General features: G+C 41.8%; 1 protein-coding gene across 4 annotated transcripts in view; it reads right to left on the bottom strand.

Annotated features, from left to right (window-relative positions):
- The window catches only part of SORCS1 (sortilin related VPS10 domain containing receptor 1), a 589,929-nt gene that overhangs the window by 38,658 nt on the left and 528,828 nt on the right, over positions 1-22,443 (bottom strand). For all 4 annotated transcript variants that reach the window (XM_015148114.3, XM_077945596.1, XM_001083180.5 and 1 more), the window contains exons 19-21: positions 17,213-17,399; positions 8,463-8,596; positions 6,179-6,302 (exon numbers count right to left, since the gene is read on the bottom strand). In XM_015148114.3, the coding sequence (XP_015003600.2) occupies positions 6,179-6,302; positions 8,463-8,596; positions 17,213-17,399 (445 nt within the window). The remainder of the gene's footprint in view (positions 1-6,178; positions 6,303-8,462; positions 8,597-17,212; positions 17,400-22,443) is intronic.

Raw genomic sequence — 22,443 nt, forward strand, 5'->3', positions numbered from 1 at the left:
TTACTATAAGTCAAATAGTCCTGTCAAGACGTTTGTTAGACTTTTTATTTTATACAAAATGGAGGGTCCTTCCCCTTCACACTTACCATAGAGACCTTTTTAGAAGGCAAGTCATTACCCTGTACATATCTCACCAGCCCCTTCTTTTCTTTTTTGTTTTTTTGTTTTAAGGAGCAGAGAGTTTAATAGGCAAGAAACAAGGCAGAAGAAAGAAGGAAGAAGCTCCTCTGCACAGAGACAGAGGGAGGGGGCTCCAAAGTTGAGAGAGGAGAGCCCCCCAATCCCCCTTTTCCCTCTTCCCCCACTTTCCCCCTTCCTCTCCTTTCCCCTCTCTCCCCCTTTCCCTCTTCCCTCCCTTCCCTCTTCTCCTTTCCCCACCTTTCCCACCTCTCCCCCTCCTCTTCCCCTTGCACTCCCCCACCACAGGCAGTGTGGTCTTGGATACCAGCCAGTTATATGAGGAGGCAGTGTCTGATTTGCATAGGGCTCAGGGGATTGGTTTGACCAGGCATGTCATTCATGATGTAGACCGGGAAAAAACTGGCCCTCCCACCCTAGCCTTTTAATATGCAAATACAGGGTGCCAGGTTGTCCTACACATGTAGGGATGTGTGGGGGCAACCATGTTGCCAGCCACATGTGAGGGCAAGGGCAAGAAGAGGGCAGGGAAGTGCCATGTTTGGTTAGACCCAGTTTCTGATGGCCAGCATTTGCATATCAAAGGTTGCCAGCCAGCTCTAAGAGCTGGCAGCCCTTTATTTTCTAAAACAAACCCCTAACTTTGTTCCATGCCTAACTTTGCAGGCTTTGCCCATTATTCCTAGTTCTAGGTTCTGTACTCCTAGATAATAAATGATCTGGAGCAACCTGAATGCATGGCAGGTTTATGACCCTGGGCCTTTGCATACACTGTTATTCTGCTTAGAATGCCCCATTCTCCCCACTGTCCATGAACAAAATATTCAAGCTCTAGTTCAAGCACTCCCTGGCTCACTGCCCTCCCCCATCATATTTTAATTTCCCTTTTTATGGCACTACTCTGTTTTGTACATACTTTTATTATTATTATAGGATTATGGAATAATTATTATGATGATTAGATATTTATAATTATCACTGTAATCATTCTATTGCTATATTTTGTTTGCATGGAAGTTTCATTTAATGGAATTTTATGTTATTCAGGGATTTTCTTCATTGTCTCTGTAGCACCTGAGTTAGTTTGGTTCTCTAGGAAGTAAGATGGTGATTACACAGGCAAGGATTATATGAGGGAAATTCTCTGTGCGAGAAAGTGGGCAGGGAGCCACAGGAGTCAGGGAGAACCATCAGACCACCGTGCATGCATACAGGAAAGTCAAAGAGAGGAAGAAAGAGTGGGTGACTACTCAGCAGTCTGAGGAAGGTTCAGGAAGCTGTTCAGGCGTCTTGGAGCCAAAGTCAGCTGGCAGAGGAGTCCCCTGCGTCCCAGGAATGGTTCAGCCTTAGTATCCCTGCTATATTCTGTCATTGGCAGGGGTAAGTCCCTGGAAGGTGGAGCCCTAGCCCTAGCTTGGTGATAAGCTTCAGAGGACAGCACTGGTGGCCTTGGTCAATTACACTCTCCAGAGCTGGATGTCTGTGAAGCCCATTCTTGTGGCCTTGACACCCCTAACCCAGCATAGTGTTTGGCACATAATAGATTCAGATCATATGGCTCCCCTAAAACCTGCCAGTGCCTCCACATTGCATTTAGAATAAAATTTAGATTCTTACCACAGCCTTCCTGCCCCCACATAACCTGGTGGGGACTTCCTTTCTTTCCTCCTGTCCTAACTGGCTTTCCTGCACTCTCTGTGCTCCAGGACCTGTACTTCCTTGTGCTCCTCAATTCTGCTGGCTCTGTCCATACCAGCTTTCTCTACTTCACTGGACTGTAGCAAACTCCCCTCTCATCATTCAGTCTCACCCCAAGAGGTCTTTCCAACCACCCAACCTCAGGTAGCCTCCCTTTCACCATCCCATGCTCCCCTCATCACTGGACGCTCTGTGTCTTTTTCATACTCAGTGCTATTTAAATTATTTTGTTTTCATTGTTATGTCCTTCAAACTAGAATATAAGCTCAATCAGGATGATGGCTCTGTGTTCCTGGCCCTTGGGACAGTGTCTAGCACATGGCAGGTTTTCAGTTACTATCTATGAGTCATTTATAATTAATAAACATTTGTTGAATAAATGTATACTTAACTTATGGTGGAGGTTCCTGGAAATTAATGCATTTATTTATTTAATAAACATTTTTTATGTTAAGCACGTCCTTTTGTTTCATTAGGAGCGCTTAGAAGCGACGTTAGGGATGCCAGTTTACCTTCAGGAAGCATAAAAGCTCACTTGGACATTTCCTAACAATGCTAAGAAGTTATCAAACACATGTTTTGAAGACTCTGACATTATAAGTTATGTTTTCATGGCAGTTAATATATTCCAAAGAGGTATTGTTCAAAGCTTGACTATTTTATGAGTCACTGATAGCCTATGTGAATATTACCTGATGGAGAACAATGAAATGTACATTAATTAAATAGTGTGGTAAACAGCAGCGCCAAAGAATCACCCATTAAGTCCTCACTTTTTGCTATGAAGATACAAGTTTATGTCATTCTCACTTTCTCTGGACCTCTTACCAAACTACAGAGACTTCGTCTACAAGGGAGAATGTTTATCTTAGTAAAAGGACACAAATGAGAAAATGATGCAGCTCCGTCGGTAATTACTTAGCATACTAAACAGCATGGCAGGGAGGGGGCAGGGAAACGTTGTACTTAAGTTGATTCAAGAAATAGGGGATGGGTGTGGGAGGACTGAAAAGGGTAAATACCAATAATATATATTTTTTGCAGCTGTTGAGAGAGATTCTATACATTTGCATATTTTAATTTACAAGCAAACCTGTGCCCTGGAGCAAATTAGAAGAAACAATGCAAACTAGATTTTCTTTCTTTTAATTGATTGTGTCGCTTTGGGTAGACAAACCTTCCCCTGTCAATTTCTCAAACGTGATGCTTTTTTCAGTCCTATCATGACAAGTCTTCATGTTCCTATCAATCTCACTAAACTTCAAACAAGTTTCTGTTTCTTCCTGACTGTAAGCTCCTGGACACGCTTTTCTTAAGAGTATTCTGGAAAACTTACAATTGTAAATTCCTTCTCTGTCCCTTGAGATGTAAATCTTCTACAACTCATGAATGTCCTTCTCAAGGATCTGGGAACCATTCCTTTGAAATGACATCAAGAAAGATAGCACCCCTCCCTATCTCCCTGTCTGTGCTGGAGAGTAGGAGACTGACTTCCTTAAGCAGCGATTAACTCGCACAGATGGTCTAATCACACTGAAAACCCACATGCTTCCTAAAGTCCTCCAGTATTTTCCCACTAGCTAACCCCAGTGTTTACAAATCTTCCTGCCTTTTCTTTTAGTTGGGTTCAATCTTTCCTGTTTAACTTTGCCTGGTGCAACTTTTATTTAAGGAGTCACACCTGTCATTAAAACTTTCCGATCATGGAGCCAGGTGTGGTGACTCATGCCTGTAATCTCAGTACTTTGGGAGGTTGAAGAGGGAGGATCGCTTGAGGCCAGGAGTTTGAGACCAGCCTGGGAAACATAGGGAGACCCAATAACTTTCTGATTATGTATATGAATCTCTGGATAACTCATCTGGCCGAAGACAAATTAAGGATGGCTGATGGTGCAGGAATTTGCTTAGAAGAGGAAGACAACCTTGTCCAATCTCTTAATGAAGAGACATATGATAACCTATTTTTATAAAGACGGATTCACCCTTGGGTGATACCTTTAAAGAAATTGTAGAAAGAGGAAGAAGCAAACATAGCAAGGCATGGGAGGTGCTTACAAACATACCCTCTGGATTCAGAATTCTTAGCTCTGTTTATTATACTTATCTCATGTTTTCTCATCTGTAAAATGCATAATTATAGAATATTTCTCATAAATCTGAGCAGACTTAATAAAGCAGATCAAACCAAGTGCTTAGAACAGATGCCAGTGGCTAGTAAAGTCTTCATCAATGTTAATTGCTATCACCACCACCATTGTTATTATCATTATCTGTCACCAAACAGCAGAATGACTTTAATCCAGTAATTCCCTATATCTGGGCCATAATTTCCTATCTATAAAATGTGGGCTGGATGAGATAAGGCCAAGATTTAAGGTTATCTCCATGATTCTAATGACATCACCAACATGCATTACCAAGAGGACATCTGTTGGGCTAATAGGTCAGTGCCCATTAGAGCAACCTGTGACATCCAAGAGGGAGAGAAAGGAAAAAAAAAAAAATCCAGTGAAAATAAATGAGAGTCAGTTAAGTAGGATAGTTTCAATGCATAGGCCCTGAGTCTAGATGGGTTGGGTTGCAAACCCAGCTGTACCACTTGCTAGCTGGGGCAAGTTATTCACCACTCTGAAAAAACGGGGGTCATAATATCACCTGCTTTACGCTTCATAACAACTAGGGTTGTTATGAAGAATAAATGCATTCCCAGCACACAGAAAGGAGATGGAGAAGGGAAGAAAGGCAGACTTTGCCGCACTCTACACAGTCACTGTTCGACTGCCTCGTACCTCCCTAATGGGACATTGGTAGGAAAATCACAGCCCTGGTTTATTTCTTATTATCTGGGCTGATCAAGCCTTTCAGGAGGTGGGGAGAGAGAATAAATTATAAAATCTAACACCCAGCCATGAAAGAATAGTGTTAAGGCCTTTTGATCCTTAGATGTGTTCAAAGTTGCTTACAAATTATTTTCTGATTTGAACGTCAAGTTCGCAAGATGAGCACATTAACAGAACCTGACTCCTCACAGGACAGTCCAGTTCCAAATTATCTCATCAAAATCAATTGATTCTGGAACTGGGCAATTGATATTATTTGGACCACAAGCTAGGCTGTCTGTCTCTCTCTTGCTCTCTCTCTCTCTTTCTGTTTTTCTTTCGAGATGGAGTTTCTCTCTTGTTGCCCAGGTTAGAGGGCAATGGCGCAATCTTGGTTCAGTGCAGCCTCCGCCTCCCGGGTTCAAGTGATTCTCCCGCCTCAGCCTCCTGAGTAGCTGGGATTACAGGAATGTGCCACCATGCCTGGCTACATTTTATATTTTTAGTAGTGATGGGGTTTCACCACGTTGGTCAGACTGGTCTCGAACTCCTGACCTCAGGTGATCCATCGCCTCGGCCTCCCAGTGCTGGGATTACAGACGTGAGCCACCACGCCCAGCCTCTCTTGCTCTCTTTCTCATCCTCCTTCCTTCCTCCCTCCTTCTGCCTCCTCCTCTCTCTGCACAGCATTTCCTTTTCCTATGTAATTTCTACTTCTTAGATTTCAAAAACTAATTTTTCAGGATTCATATGTACCATTTCCATATTAATCATAAACATTTTTGCCATGTACTAGTAACACTTAGTGCATATCTATATGACTATCTTTCTATGCAGAAAGAGATTTACCAAAATGAAATCAATCCATCAAGTGTTTTTTTCTTTCCAGTTTTCAATCAATGACTCCATCTTTTCATTTCAGTACATTTTCATTCCATCTAACACTGTGACCATATTCAATTTCCCCAACTGATCACAAAATTGTTCCGTAGAGCCGTTTGTCCAAATATCCAGTCTGTGGCTATGCACGGCATCTAATTGTTATGACTCCTCCATCACTCTCAACGTAGCAGAGAATTTTTTTTATGATACAGATTTGTGGAAGAGATTTTTAAAGTATTTAGACAACGGCAGATTTCCCTTATTAATTGAGAATTTTAAAGTTGAACTTAAGAAAAAGAGATTCAACATTAGCTGTTTTATTTTGTAACTAGTATTCAAATATAAATACCATTCTAAGTGAAATGAGTTAGGCTTACACATCCTAAAATCCACTTTACCCTATGAGTGAGTGAATAGTCACTCTACCTCTAAGAAAACCATTTCTGGATCCCGTCACTGTTTTACCAGTGATTCGAATTTCCCTGCAGGAGGAGATGAGACTTGCCTCAGTTCTTTCTCAACTACTGCCCTCCATTCTCCAGGTAAAAGTCACAGCTGAGGGATGGTCTCGGGAATCATGGTACAAGAGAACCTCCTCTGAGCATGAAGACAGCAGCAGATCCACCGAGATGGGCACTCACCATATACTGCGATGGTCTTTGTGTCTTGTAGGATGGCATTCCCAGCTGAGACCTGCACTGTGATGGTATTCATTCCTTCCGAAGTAAATCTGAAAGATATGCTTCCCTCCAAGGTGATCAAAGGCTAAAATAAACAAGGGCCCAGAGTGAAGGGAAAGCTCTTTAGTTTAGTTGAGACAGCCGCTAACTCTGAGCCAACAATGGGCTGTCTAACCCAGTGGAGGCTCTTCCCGATGGGAATGGCACTGGGTCCCTCTATGCCTCCCCATCATCTCTAGTCCAAAACAGAAAAGAGGCTATCGGAGCAATGACTCCAAGCAAGTCTGCCTATTCATTGTGAATTCCTGATATCACCCTGATTCAGGGCTGGGGAGATGGATAGGTCTTGCTTGCTGGTGGGATATATGTCTCTCTTTATGCATGACCTACTCATATCAAGCAGATCCCTAATACAAGGAAACGATCAAAGCAAATGAGAATGGGGGCTCATATTAATCCAGATGAAAGCAGCAGTCACTGAAAATCTATAAGCTGCCATGTGTTCATCTCCAGGGTGTACGATTTCTGTAGAATTACAATGGAACATGAATCTGGTACACCAAAACCATACACTAGTTAAACAGCAGTGGCCTTGTGTGCTGGCCCCCTCTGAGAAGCCTCATCAGTAGTTTCCTGGAAGTAGCTGCTGTGGAAACAAGCACTAATTGGATAGTGGTTTGAGGATTCAAAACAGAAAAAAAAGAAAAAAAATTTGGAGTGGTGCCTGCAATACAATCAAATGCTGGGGTCCTAAAGGAGAATATATTAGCCTACTGACCTCCCTCGACACACTCCTCACAAACATTTATTTTCCATCTTTTCTTAATTAATTTAAAAATCAAAATTCATTTAATTCCCTGTATGGCAGAAAGAAGACTAAAGCCCAGCATGAGAAGCCTTTTCAATGCGGTCTCTCGAGAATCTGGTTTTCTTTTTAAAGGAAAAATTTAAAAAATAAAAAAAAATAGGAGGTACAAAAGAAAGTTGTTCAGTACATTCACCTTCTAGTACTAGTTTTCAAGGAGATGACATAGATTCCTCCTCTTCCACTATGGATAGAGGGCCCACTATGGGCTGAATTTACACGCATAGTTTCAGATGAAATTAAAAAGGGTCTCTTTTCAGTTTAGTTATGTTTGCAGTAGAGGTGAGAGGTTCTTTCCACTGTTTAGGTTCCTCCTGGGCCTGTGCAAAATTACGTCTCCAGCTGAAGCCAACTTTCAGCTCCAGAGTAGAAAAATGTTTTTATTAAAATAAGAGACATCATATTTGAAGAGCAAAGTCACCAAGTGAAAGAAGCTCTGCTAGAAGAAGATGGAAGGTTTCAGCCCAGAGCAGTTCATCCCAGTGTCCTTTGGGGCCTCAGCTCTATTGCCTTACATTTGGAAGCACTTCAATTTCTGAGAATGGAATGAGTTCAAAACTGAAATAGACCATGCAGCCTGGTGCAGAGGCAAGAAAAATTAATGGAGGCATCAGAAGGCCTTAAATTTGACCTCTTATGAAGCAGCTGGAAGAGATCAAAGCAAACCACTCCAGCTGCATCACCCTCACTTTTCTCATGTGCAAAATGAAAGACTTAGAGTAAATGAGGTGTTAGGTCTCTACTAGATTTAAAATTGCCACTGACTTTTGGGCATAGGGAACATTTGGAAAAACACATAAAAGTTAAAGCTGACCTAAATAAATAAGAGTTTGTATTTAGGGGGAGGAGGCCGTCGGGGGTGGGTTGTAATGGAAATCTATTGCTTGCACCTGTCCAGCATCCAGTTGCTTTGTTTTCTTTTGGTAATCACTTCTCCCCTTCTGCAGTTCATGTGCTTCCGAGGAGACTGACTTCCTCACCTCTCTCTCCACCCCCAGCACTGTGATCAAGGCCTGGCCAGTAAGACTCAATTTCAGGACTGCTGTTAGAACTTTCAGGAAATAGAGTTTAATTTCTCTGCTATGCTAGGGCTGCTAAGAGTCACTGCAAAGACAAGGGCAGCTGGAGAAAAACGTAAACATAGAGGAAGGCAGAGATGAAACGCAGGTGAAGAGGGGCCAGAGAGAGAGAGAGAGAGAGAGAGAGACAGAACATAATGATGAGATACTTAAGCACCAAGGGAGCTTGTTGTCCTTGAAGCTATGACTGCTTCTACCCTCTTGGGTTCATAAGCCATTTCATTCCCTTCTTTGCTTCAGGCAGCATAATTTGAACTTCTGTCCCTAGATCGCACGTGGAACATGTGGAAGGTGAACCCACCTCCGTGTTGTTTCCGTACCACCACACATAGGTGAGGGTGCCCACTTGGCTGGGCCACAGAACCGCTGTTGCATTGACCTCTTTGTTCTTTGTGGTGACGAAGGGAAGAGACAGGTGCACGTGCTCCAAGGGACCTAAGGCACAAGAGAAAGAGAGGCCATGGAGGTGGAAGAGCTTCCTCTGCTCTGTCCTCCCTGCTCTGAAGAGAACATTCATTTACTCCTGAAGCCCCCAAAACCTGGCTGCCATATTCCCCAAAAGAAGCGTTCAGATGCTTTCCCCACTTTGGAGAAAGAATACATTGAGCACAATTGCACCTTGATATTTTGCACTTACCAATCTTTCTACCAGTTCTAAAGCCTGAGTTAGGTGTGTGTAAAAGTTAAAAAAAATTACAGGTAATTTATGAAGTCCTTAAGAACAGGCATCATTTGAGATTTCACAAGGCGATGCAGTCTTTCCAAGAGGTTGTATCCTTGGGGGTGAACCAGAGTCGTGAAGACCTCATAGAATCCATGTTGGTGAAGGGTGGGTGGACAAATCTTCAAACCACTCTCCATGTAATTACCCTTTATTGTTTATCGGGTTTTAAAGGTCTGTATGTGAATGTGTTTGTGCATGTGTCTGCAAAGCTGTCTAGTTAGGTAAGCATGGCGCACATACTGTTTGCGGTTGAATTAAGTTCAGCAAGGACAGAGGTGTGTGTGTGAGTAGATAGAGAGCTCTATGGTTCTCAGAAGATGCTCACTTACAATATAGAATGATTTTATCTACAGAGGCCTATAAAAACTGGAAACCTTAATTAGATGTACCAACCTCACAAAGATATGAATGCCCTCTTCATAAAGAACCACTAGGACCTTTCCTTTGACCCTCAATCTTCTCTTTGAGTCACTGTTTGCAAGCAAAATGCAGCTTCCTATGCATTTGCCATCCCCATCTTGGTCCCGCGAGATGGAGGAGAGAGAGAAATACCTTGGTCCTATTCACTTGGTTTATTACCTCCTCTTCTGCTTGCCCTTTAAATGTGTTTCCCAGAGTCCTGTGTTGAGACTTTTTCACTCTCTGCGCACTTTTCTACTAGGCAACACCATCTGTACCTTAACCTTCAAATGTCAAATGCATGTGAAGGGCTTGAACACCCCTTTCTGGGCTCTAGACTCCTTCTCGGGGGGTCTAGACTTCTTTGGCTCCAGCAGTCAAATGTTCTCAAGGACCCTGTTATTTCCCTCTCCTGTATTCTCTACAGTTTGGTGATTAACGTTGATATTCATCCAGGAGCCCACTACAGAAACAGAAAGTCAATTTCAATTTCTTTTTTGTCATTCACGTCCATTTAGGAAACCGACGATTTGGTTCCATAAATATCTCTAAGATATTTATCTCACCCTCCCCAATCTGGCACCCTGGTTCATACTCTAAGCACTTTCTCATTTCTCTTCCAGATTTTCCTGCCTCTAACCTTTCACCACCTGAATCCATCCTCCAAATGGCCACAACAGTAATTTTTCTAGAAAGCCAAGCTGATCATGTTATTCATACTTGTTCAAAATTAAGATTCCCATGATCCGGCTGGGTGCAGTGGCTCATGCCCATAATCCCAACACCTTGGAAGGGCGAGGCAGGTGGATCACAAGGTCAAGAGGTCGAAACTATCCTGGCCAATATGGTGAAACCCCATCTCTACTAAAAATACAAAAATTAGTTGGGCGTGGTGGCGTGTGCCTGTAGTCCCAGCTACTTGGGAGGCTGAGGCAGGAGAATTGCTTGAATCCAGGAGGCAGAGGTTATAGTAAGCCAAGATCACACCACTGCACTCCAGCCTGGTGACAGAGCGAGATTCTGTCTCAAAAAAAAAAAAAAAAAAAAAAAAAAAAAAAGATTCCCACGATCCATTTATAATAACGATAGCTAACACATATTGATTTAAAATTTGTGAGACAGAAGACAGAGGCTGAAAACTTCTTGAGGGTAAGAATTCTTCATATTTATCTTCATACGCAAAGACTAGCAGAGTTTCTAAGACATAATAGATGCTCAAGTATTCACTAGGTAAAACAAATGATATAACTTCCCATGTCTGCCTTTGCTCACACTACTCCCTCTTTAGAGAATGAAAAGTCTGGTGATCAGCATACAGAATCAAACTGATCTTCTGGTTCATAAAGCATATGTTGAGAAGCAGTTGATTATAAGCCAGAACAGTTCAATGAAATAATAAAAGGGTATCATTTACTGAGTGATGACTACAACTAAATGTTCTGCTAAGGACTCTGTTTTTCTTATTCTATCCTCATGAAACAATCTTATGAAGTAGGCACTCATATCCTCCCCGTTTAGAGATGAACAAAGTAAGGTGACTTTCCCTAGGTCATACAGCTAGGAAACATCAATTCTAGGGTATGAACCAGAGCAGTTTGGTTTCAGATCCCTTGTTCTGGCCAGAGGACAAGTGTTTGAAAGAACCTTTCCAGTCAAACGAAATAGCTATTAAGAGTTGCTGCTTCCTGATCAGGTAAATATGTCCCAGGCATTGGAAAATGCACTTTCCACCTGGTTTCATTTATTGCACAAGTCTTGCTGTTTCCCCATCAAATGGTTTGTTCCAGCAAGCCACGTCCTGGTCCACCCCAGGGCCTTTGATTCTATACACCTTTCTTATGGCACCTGTCAGTCTTCAAGTCTCAGTTCCAGCATCCCCTCCTCTGTGAAATTCTTCCTGAGTCCCTGGATCTGAGTTAAATGAATCCATTAGAATACAATGACTAGATAACCTATGCTAGAAATGCTAGTTCCATTCTAAAGAGGTTCACTTCGTCTCTCACATTTTTTTTTTTTTTTTTTTTTTGAGACAGAGTCTCTGTCACCTAGGCTGGAGTGCAGTGGCATGATCTCGGCTCATTGCAACCTCTGCCTCCCAGGTTCAAGCAATCCTCCTGCCTCAGCCTCCTGAGTAGCTGGTACTACACACACATGCCACCATGCCTGGCTAATTTTTGTATTTTTAGTAGAGACAGGGTTTCACCATGTTGGCCAGGCTGGTCTTGAACTCCTGACCTTGTGATCTGCCCACCTCGGCCTCCCAAAGTGCTGGGATTACAGGCGTGAGCCACTGTGCCCAGCTGAGCATTTTTTAAAAGTCATAAACCAGAGTAAGAACAATACCTATATGTCATTGTCTCAATGAAAAAATTCAAATCTTGTTAGTAAAACATGGTAATTCATTCACTCAGTCTTTTTGTTTGTGTTTTTTGTTGTTGTTTTTGAGACACAGTCTCCCTCTGTTGCCTAGGCTGGAGTGCAGTGGCACGACCTTGGCTCACTGCAACCTCCCCCTCTTGGGTTCAAGCAATTCTCCTGCCTCAGCATCCCAAGTAGTTGGGATTACAGGGATGTCCCACCAAATCCGGCTAATTTTTGACACCCGGCTAATTTTTGTATTTTTAGTAGATACGGGCTTTCACCATGTTGGCCAGGCTGGTCTTGAACTCCTGACCTCAAGTGATCTGCCCACCTCGGCCTCCCAAAGTGCTGGGATTATAGGCGTGAGTCACCGTGCCTGGCCCTCACTCAATAGTTTTTGAGTCCTGTGATCTGTTGGGTACTATTCTAGGTGCTGGGGATACCTGGCATTTGGTGGAGCTTAGGTATTTCTGAGGGAGGAGGGTGCTGGACGCATAAAGCAGAGGTAGGTGATAGGGTGCTATTTTTGAAAGTGTGTTCATGGAAGGCCTCTCAGAGGAAATGGCATTTGAGCAGTGACCTGAATAAAGTGAAAGACAGCACCAAGGATCTATTTGGAAAGTTCCAGGGTGAGGGTAGAGTAAGGGAAAAGACCACGAGGAAGAGGGGTGCCTGCCATGTTTGAGAAATGTTCTTTTTTCCTTTTATTTTCACATAACCTCGTTTTGGTCAGTGACGATTTTTATTTTTTATTTTTATTTTTAGAGATGGAGTTCCGTGGCACGATCTTGGCTCACTGCAACCTCTGCCTCCCAGGTTCAAGTGATACCCCTGCCTCAGCCTCGCGAGTAGCTGGGATTACAAGGACCGGCTATCATGCCCGGCTAATTTTTGTATTTTTAGTAGAGGTGGGGTTTCACCATGTTGGCCAGGCTGGTCTCGAATTCCCAACCTCAGGTGATCTGCCTGACTCAGCCTCCCAAAGTGCTGGGATTACAGGCATGGGCTACCGTGCCCGGCCAGTGATGAATTTTGTAAGAGAAATTCAAGACACACAGTATGTTGGCCTTGTAGGCCCTGAAATACGTATGTGTGTGTTTGTATAAGTTCGCACTTACATGCATATATGTTATATATGTATACACATATGAAATTTATCTTTCAGATTCCCACAGCATCTTTTATTCATTTACTTTTCACGGGTTTAAAATACCTGGTTCCTGCTATCCAAAAGCCTATTCTTTGACCATTTCTGTTCATCATCCATTAGGCAGTATACCCTAATGGAGCCACAGAGGTGAAACTCCAGACCCTGGAGGCCCCCAGCAGGCTGCCTGCATTAAGTAGGGAGCTGAACGGGCAGATATGGCTCCTTCAGACAGGTGCCTGCAATGCACAAAAGGGACAGTAGGTGGCGCTGCATCATTCCATATGAATCTTTCTGGAAAGGTGGTTGCAAGAATTGGGGAATTGTGTGAATTGGGTTTCCCTTCTCTTTTCCTGTTTATAGCCCTTCTGTGCGGCAGGAAACAACTGACTCCTGAGGCTGCACATTGTGTGCGTGTGTGTGTGTGTGTGTGTGTGTGTGTGCGTGTGTGTGTGTACCGGCTGCTCTGGCCTGCCTGCAGCATTTATGTTCCGGAGACCTTTGGCCACCTAATTAAATATTGTGCACATATCATATTGCTATTTGTCTGCAATGTTTAAAAAAGCTACTAGAAGAAATAAGAGTGATTCAAACCATAAAGTTGAGATCCTAAAACAGAGTTTCTCAAACTCCAGTGTACATAAAAATCATACTAATCTGTTCAAAGCAGATTATGATGTCATACTTCCAGGAATCCTAATTCAGTGGGTCTGGGATAAGACCCAGAACACTACATTTTTATCGTTTAATTTGGGGTTAGGTGGCTCATTAAGTCACACTTTACAAAATCCTAGTCTGACATTTGCTGGTCAATAAAATGATGGTGTGAACAGTTGAAAAACTACATGGGTTTTCAAGCTACACAGATAATTTTACTCTAAGATGGGGCCAGAAAGTCTTCTGCACATGGCTCCTACATAACGGAACAGCTAAGGGAAGTGGTTTAGGAAGGACTAGAAGATCCACCTTATCTTTTTTTTTTCCACTTCCTGTTCTGCAAGTTTGCAGTCTTCACTGATTTCTTTTTCTGCAAGACTGGCTGCGACAGGGCAGCTTTCTGAGCAGAAATCTGCATGCTCTGTAAATCCTCTGCCCCATCCGCAACACTGGCTGCAGCACGTGTCTCATTAGTTTGCAAACTAGCAGAGCACAGTGAATACTATCCCCAAGGAATTGCCAACTGTCAGGCTACAACAGATTACCAGGCACCCAGCAAGACCGGGTCCACTCCTGAAACACTAGGCAGGAACATCGGCTCCATTTGTTTCAGATGACCTTTGCAAACCCATCTTTTTTTTTTCAAACCCTCTGGTCTGGAATCAAATCACCTTTCTGCATTGGAGAGTGGTCAGAATATGTATGTGAGACAGGCAATGGGCTTTCAGGATTGCCCCCAGGGTAGGAATGGGGGAGGGGCAGAGGACAGGCTTGGTGAGCTAAGAGTTGCTGCTAATTCTACTCTCCTTCACAATCCACTAAGTCCAAATGTATATGCTACTTTATGATGATAGAAAAATCAAGTTTTACTAGGTGCCAGGGTACTATATATTTTGCTTGATGGGACTTTTGGGAATGAGAAGCGCATCTGCTTGACAGAGGAGAACATCGAGGCTCAGAGAGACGGAGTGACTTCTCCAGGAGTTTGAACCAAAATCTGGACCTAGTCAGAATGCCCGACTCAGTCCAATGCTTTTTTCCCCCTATAAAGCCATCTCTGCACTTTGGCACCTACAGTCACTCATGACACCCTCCAGCTTTAAGATGCTTGAGAGTGTGACTCAGTCATGTTCTTGTTCTGACTTGCTTTGAGCGTAAAGTGATGCCAGAGTCACAGTGCTTCTCCAATCCTTGATTTCTCCATCTGAAAGACAAGGCCAGAAGTCTATTACGGTATAGATGTGAAGATGAGCAAAATGAGTTTGTGTGCATAGCAAAGCGCCCTGGATCCTTTAGGAGGGAGGTACTAACCGGGCATGTCAGAATCTGCTGAAACAGTTATGACATGAGTTTATATGTATGTGAGTTAGCAAACAGCTTCAAACATGACGTTGTTTTTAACACAATTAGTACCAAAGAGCCAGGCTTAGAAAAAAGTTCCATTATGTGAGGCATGCTTATCCAACCACTTAACCCAAGATGAGTCTACAAAATCAAAATCAGAACACGAAACATTCCATTACAAATTATCTTCCTCTAAGATTAAGGTCAAATATTTTATCCAATCAACTAGGCTAATGAAATGAAAGTATTGCAAGTGAATAAGACACTAGTTTCTTTTAGAAGGGTTTCGGCAGTCCTTAATCTTGAGCAGAGACAATCTCTGTGTGTGTTGTTTTCCTCTCCAGGATTTTGTTAACTAGGGAGGAGTCTTGCAGGGGAGCAGTAGACACCTCAAGGGGTATGATCACACACATAGGAATGAGAAAAAGCCTACAGAGTGACAAAGAGGTGAAGCTATGGAAGATTCAATGGGAGACCCAGAAAATTTAGATCAGAAGCTGATACTGGCTTTTAAATCAGTATTTACATATGATTGGACTATGGTAGATGTATAACAAATTTGTGGTGTACAGAACACAATTGTAATTTGTAAGGAAGATAGTTCTCTAGCAAAATTACCCCTTATAGAATAAGCTATGAGATATGATATGATCTAGGTAGGAGCCATTCTCGGCAAATGTGCTGTCATTTTTATTGCAAGTTATTTTTGTTACTAATCATTAATGTTTGTGATGTATTGTTAAATATTTTACCATGACCATTTCTACGATACCATTGCTATCATTTCCCTACATACTAACATATAGGGGGGTATTATGTCTTAGTGAGTGGCAAGTCCTGAATGTCTATATAGGACGAGTCAGGGATGGCAGTTAGATGGAAGGCAGCCCCCGTGGTGAGTCCTGAACTATGTAGTTGTGTAACAAGCACACTGCTTCTATCCAAAATGTTTGTTTCTTCAAGATGATCTGTAAAGAGTAGGGGGTAGATGGTAAAAGCTATGGAGACAGCTCCTCCAATCCCAAGCCACTCTTGGCGCTGACACTGACCTTAGTTAGCAAGAGCTAGGATCCTTGCGGCAGGTGGACCTGAGTCTGAAGCATGGTTCTGCTAGATAGTAGGTTGGCCACTTCAAGCAAGTAACTTAAGCTCTCTGAACCTCGACACTTTTTGTAAATAGGGTTACTAATAGTACATATTTCATAGGACTGTTTTGAGAAGTGAGATAATATACATTAAGAGCCTATTTAGCACAAAGTCTGGAACATACTGTAAACTGTAGCCAAAAATAGACATACTGAGTTGGCACACTGAGAATCATGTGTAACTTTGTCTAGACCCCAATAAAGGAGTGCATGTTTCTTTGAAGCACCTCTGCCATGACAGTACAGGAAACAGAGATCAGAATTACTGACATGTTAGGAAGACTCAACAACCAAAACATCTCTTGGTCATTGCTTAATAGTCTTGCTCTCTCACTGGACCACAGCAGCTAAAAAAGAAAATGTTCTAATAGATACTTTCTGTATTCAATTTTGTTCCATGGGCAAGGTGCAGAGGAGAGGCATGGAGTAATGATGCCTGCCTTCAGACTCTTGACTAAAACTTGATATTTGAACAAGGTCATTCATATAAAGGAGCTACTTTCATTTAAAGGAAACAATTTCATTAGTAATCAACATAAGTCCTATGACTGGGAAACCCCTTACACCTAACATATGAATGACACATGAGCACACATAACTTAGAAGTTATTTCACCGTACTTACTCACATCTTTAGAATCCTCAATGAGGGAAAAGCTTTAGCATTTCTTGGAACTATTTTCTACCATAGTTTCCTTAACATTGTTTTTATACTCTTTCTCTCTATACCACCTTCTCTCTAACACCAAGTCATCCCAGATAGAAGCCCAGGAAACACATTTTTTTTTTTAGAAAAGAAGCAAAACTCTAAAAGGATTATTAATAGCAACATATTATGATAAGATGGAAATAATCAGATGGTGAGAAACTTATTTACTTGGGCTAATTCTCAATGCATTAGATTGAGTGGTGCATGTGGATTGTTTACAACAATTTCCGACCCGCCCAAAACCAAATTTCTTTGTTTCAACCAAATAGCTCTGCAAGTTGCTCAGGCCCAGCCTCCAGATTCAAGTGTCGCATCTTCAAGGCAGCCGGGGTAGGCAGGGGAAATGCAATGAGAATTTGAAGCAATCCAGAGAGTCCAGGATTATTCAAATTCTCTTTGATTGTCTTCTTACTCTTTCCTTATTTTGGTCTCTTAATCATTTCTTCCCCATTCCCCTTCTGCTAAAAGATAACTAGTGCACTTCTTCTAGATACAAAATTGTGAATTCGATTGGAAAGGACACAATGTTTAAGATAGGTCATAAACCAACAACAGTAATAACATACAAGTTACATGTAAGTACAGGACGGCGCTGTCAGAACCCAGACTGTTGTCCACCTGCACGGTCACACGGAAAATGCCCACGTTCTGATAGACGTGTTTGATCCCATCTTCTGTGGAGCTGAGATTGACGTAAGACACTGCGATACCATCGCCGAAGTCCACTTGGATGAGTGTCCGCTGAACATCACCCTGAAAAACAGCCCAACATTAGAGGGAAGAAGTCAGTGTTCAGTTGCTCCTGCCTAGGGGACTGGGGACTATGGCTTGTCCTAGTCCCTGGCTCAGGCATGACAGCAGCCCTGGCTCACTCCTACAGCTAGGAGCATCTGCCTGCCTTTGACAGAATCCCTGTGACATTCCCTGGCAGGCAAGAGTTTGCTATGATGGATACACTCCAAATCTGAAGGACACCAACTACTATAAGTTTCAGGGATTTGAAAATTAATAGTGCTTCATTATCAGCTGCAATGTGATATTCAGTTCCTCCAAAGGCTTTGGTAATAGTCTTAGCATCCACAAGGATAAAAGTGTACACACACAGCTTAGAAAATTTAGCTTACTGGGTCAGGCGCAGTGGCTCATGCCTGTAATCCCAGCACTTTGGGAGGCTAAGGCAGGCAGATCACAAGGTCAAGAGATCAAGACCATCCTGGCCAATATGGTGAAACCCCGTCTCTACTAAAAATACAAAAATTAGCTGGGCATGGTGGCACATGCCTATAGTCCCAGCTACTCGGGGAGTTGAGGCAGGAGAATTGCTTGAATCTGGCAGGCAGAGGTTGCAGTGTGACAAGATCGAGCCACTGCACTCCAACCTGATGATGGAGTGAGACTCCATCTCAAAAAAAAAAAAAAAAAAAAAAAAAAAAAAAAAAAAAAATTTAGCCTTCCTGACTGACATGGTAATGGACCACTCCACTTCCTGTGTCTTCAGGACCACCCCTCAACCCGAATTCCCCTCGTTATTTCTCGTTCCCTAATTGTATCATAGGAAGGATGGAAGACACTTTGCCTGATATCTGATATGACACTGGACTCAGCACTGTTATTATTTGAGATAATAATGGTTAATTTTTTTATGCTTCAGCATTTCAAACTATCAAAATGATCTCATGTTATTCTTCACAGATTCTTAGTCTAGTCTGGAGAGAGGAGTAGGCAATCTTTTTTACAGATCTACTTTACAGATGAAGAAGCTGAAGTCAAAAAAGATGTCATCACTTGTTCAAGGTTAACACAGCTAGTCAGTGGCGATCCTGGGATTCTAACCCACCTTTCTGCACTTCCAGGTCACTCATTATAGAGAGAATATAGCACTGTGGGCAATCAAGGCTCTCCTGGGCATGAATTCTCATGTGCCATTAACAAGCTGGAAGACTTCATGCAAGTCATTCAGTCTCCTTCAGTCTCAGTGACAAATCTATGAACTGGGTATAATAATACCTTACTGTCTTAAAGAGCTGTTGTAAAAAATATGCAGGAAATTAATTACAGATTAATTAGTCATCTGTAAAATGCTACATAAAAATGACTGTAAATCAATGTAGCTGTAAAAGACCTACTATTGTCCCTTTAAAGCTTAATTGAAATTGTGTGGTTCCAAATTTCCCATGGGTAGGCAGAAGAAGATAAATTCTGCATTATAAAATCCCAGACCTGTAAAAAAAAGAAATGGCCTTTTGGAACAACAGTTTAGATTCTTAAGGAAAAATGTTGCTTAGACCCCATTGACAAAAACCAGCTTCCTTCACACACAGTCCATCCTTTAACAAATTTTGTTGTTGCTGTTAGCCTTTCCCACTTTCAGGAAAGAAAAAAACAAAAACCTTTGAACTAGAAATGTATTTTCGATTAAGTAAGGTTCATATGGTATCATATTTTTTGAAAAGGCCAAGTTTAAAATGTTGACATTTAAAAGATTAATTCACAGGGAAAAGAAAAGTAGTTCAAATCCTATGAATCTGTATGACCTACTCCTCTGCTCTATGCCCAGCCAAGCATTGTGTGTGGGACTCACAGCAGTGGACTCTCAATAAGTACACAGGCACAAATTCTACCCTAGGGTAAAAAGAGAAATTCCATTCAAAACTACAAAATAAATATCCACAAGCCCAGACATTGTGCACTTACTTGAATTCCCTTCACTAATAAATATAAATGTCAACTATTCTTGTTGACGTGTCCTTCATTTAAACAACCAAAGTGGACTGATCAATTTCTCATTCTGTTTCCAGTTAGTTTCCACTCCTAGTTTTTAACAGAGTTGCCAGGAAGACAGCCCTAGGTGTGGGCATGGGGAGAGAGCCCACTTTTGAAGCAAGTATCTGAGGGAAATAGCAAGGATATCTGGGGTTATCCACGGAATAAAACAAGGAATGCAGTTTCCACTAGAGAGGGGGAGGACATGAGGGAAGAGGGAGACAGACAAGTTTAATGTACTTTGTGGCAACAGAGTGAGCATCAGGCAGGGGCCATCATTTGCAAAAGGACAGAGGGGAGATTCACACCTTCAGTCAACTCTACTTCAGCCTCCACTGAGAGAGAGCAGACACACAGGTGGGAAGAATACAACTTTGGCTGCCATTGCTTGAGTCTACCTTGCCTTGCCCTTTCTGTCTGGTCTTCATCACTTCCCTTTTGTTGTCCTGCATCAAGACCAGTTACACAAAAGCCCTTCAATTTCTATCTCTCTTGATGTCTACTGTCTGTCTTGCTGCGTTTTGTTTCATGATAGGATTCTTCATTCTCCATTCATGGAATGTTCTCTGCCTATATAACAGGTGAAAGGATGGAGCTACTCAAAGTTTGGACTAGTGCATTAGTAAGGTTTCCTTTAGAGTCAGGCTATTAGGGTGTTAGGTCAGGTATTTTACATATAATTATATAACAGATCATACTTTAGATGATAGAATCAGGTATTAAGTTTAACATGCACTTGACAGCCCCTGAAGACAAAGGCATGGAATTCTCCAACCAAATGTGAAGTCCCCAGGACCTCCTGATGTTGGGACAGACCTCTGGGCTTGGACTCTGCACTAAGAGATAAGAATGTCAAGGGGCCGTGTATGACAGCAGAAGGCAGCAAATTATATTCCTGTTGTCACTTTCCACTAAAGGTGGACAAACTAGATTCCATGCCTTTTCCTTCAGGAGCTCTCAGGTGAGTGGTAAGACTAATACCACTGTAACAGCTTCATACTGGGGCTCATCTCTCATTAGATTCTGGTGTTCCTGGGCTCAAATGACTGCTGGAAGCAAGGATGCCAGCCACTTTCAGAGAAAAAGAAACCGAGCAAAGGGATGACAACCCAAGTCCTAATAACTATTGACTAGGCATACTCACCCTACCAACTCTCTGGTCATTCGTTCACCCAACTGTCAGATATTTATTGAGTGTCTATCTCATGTCAGTCACCAAATGGAAAATGTTATTAAGCAAGCAATAGCCAAACAAACAAAACAAATATGGCCTGGGCTTTCATGAGCTTACAGACCACTAGTGAAACACATGTACTTTAATTAACTAATTATGCAAATAAAAATTATTGCAGGGTGACATGAAGGAAAGGTACATGGAGTTGTAAGTTTTTGCAATATGCAGGACTAGAGAGCTGATCTGATTGGGAATTTCAAAGTAGGCTTCCAAAAGGAAGTGATATCTGAGCTGAGAATACCTGAAAGAAGCAGGTAAATTAACCAAATGGAGGAGATGAATGAATGAGGTACAACTGAGAGAGTGTAGGCCAGGGAACAGAGGGAACAGATGTGCAAAGGCCCTGTGGTAGAGGGAGATAGTACAGTTGAAGAAATTAAAAAAGAAGGAGGAAAAAGAGAAAGAGAACAAGAACATGTTACCAAATGAGGTTAAAGCAGAGAAAAATACCTTTTCGGACTTGTGAGTCAAATTCCTGATTTTATCTTTCTCCTAAGAGCAATGAGAAGCCATTGAAGTGTTTTAATTTTTTTAATGTTTGTAAAATTTTAATTGATAATAGTCACATATATTTATGGGGGTATATGTGATATTTCAATACATGTATATAATGTGTAGTGATCAAATCAGGGTAACTGTGACATCTATAACCTTGAACCATTTTTATTTCTTTGTGTTGGAAACATTCAAATTCCTTTCTTCTAGCTATTTTGAAATACATGATAAATTATTGTTAATGATAGTTAACACTGTACTGTGCTATAGAACATTAGAACTTATTCCTCCTGTCTAACTGTGATTTTGGACCCATTAACCAATGTCTCCCTACCCAGCCTCTTGTAGCTACCATTCTACTCTCCTATTCTGTGAGATCAACTTAATGATTCAAGTGTTCTAAGTAGGGGTTTAAGGGAAGATGGCATGATGATATTTTTAATTAAAAATGATCACTCTGGCTATGATATGGAGATGAACTGGAAGGGGATCCAAGTGTGCCGGAAAGCCAATTTGGAGGTATTCTAGGATAGATGATAGTAGATTAAACAAACAAACAAACAAACAAACAAGCTCCAGCAGAAAATTATATGCACCTTTCTGTCAAAATTAATTCTCATAGTTTATTGGTTTTGAAATCAGTAATTCTGAGCCTTTGATATCAACCTCTCTTTTAGGAGTTTTATTTCTTAATCTTATTTCTTAATCTTGATGTCCAACTACTACCCAAGATCCAGCACTGTTTTGAGGTCTCTGAGAGGATGCCCAGTCCTGCTGCAGTCTGAGGTCTGCAGCCGATGCTGGGCTGTAGCAAAGGCTGAGGTCCTCTCATTCTGATTGTTGAATATTAGGTCTTCTTGTGGTCAGATTCATCTGAAGATGAACACTACAGCACAAGTTGATGCTATTCTTACTTGGTTTTAATATGATGAAAAAGCTTTACCAGGATGCTTTAGGATTGTAAATACTAAGGTTGTAATAAGGCTGGGAATGGAAAGACTAAACTCATTGTTCGTGGACTGGAGCATAATCACAAACAAAAGTGTCATAATACATATGCAGACAAGATTAGCAAACTTCGCTAGAAAAATGAGTTGCTGGGTGGTACTAGGGTAGACTGTGTGAACTCCACGGGTCTGAGAAGTGTCTGGTTAATGGCTGTATCTTCAGTGCCTTAATGCAACGCCTGCAAATGATCCTTTTTAGTTCCATATAATTTGAAAATTGCACATTTCTATTGTGTTTGTCAAAATTCTTTCTTATATATTATCTCATGTGGATGCTAGGACCCTAGGAGATAGAAAG

Source organism: Macaca mulatta, chromosome 9 (assembly GCF_049350105.2).
Source record: "Macaca mulatta isolate MMU2019108-1 chromosome 9, T2T-MMU8v2.0, whole genome shotgun sequence".
NCBI lineage: Eukaryota > Metazoa > Chordata > Mammalia > Primates > Cercopithecidae > Macaca > Macaca mulatta.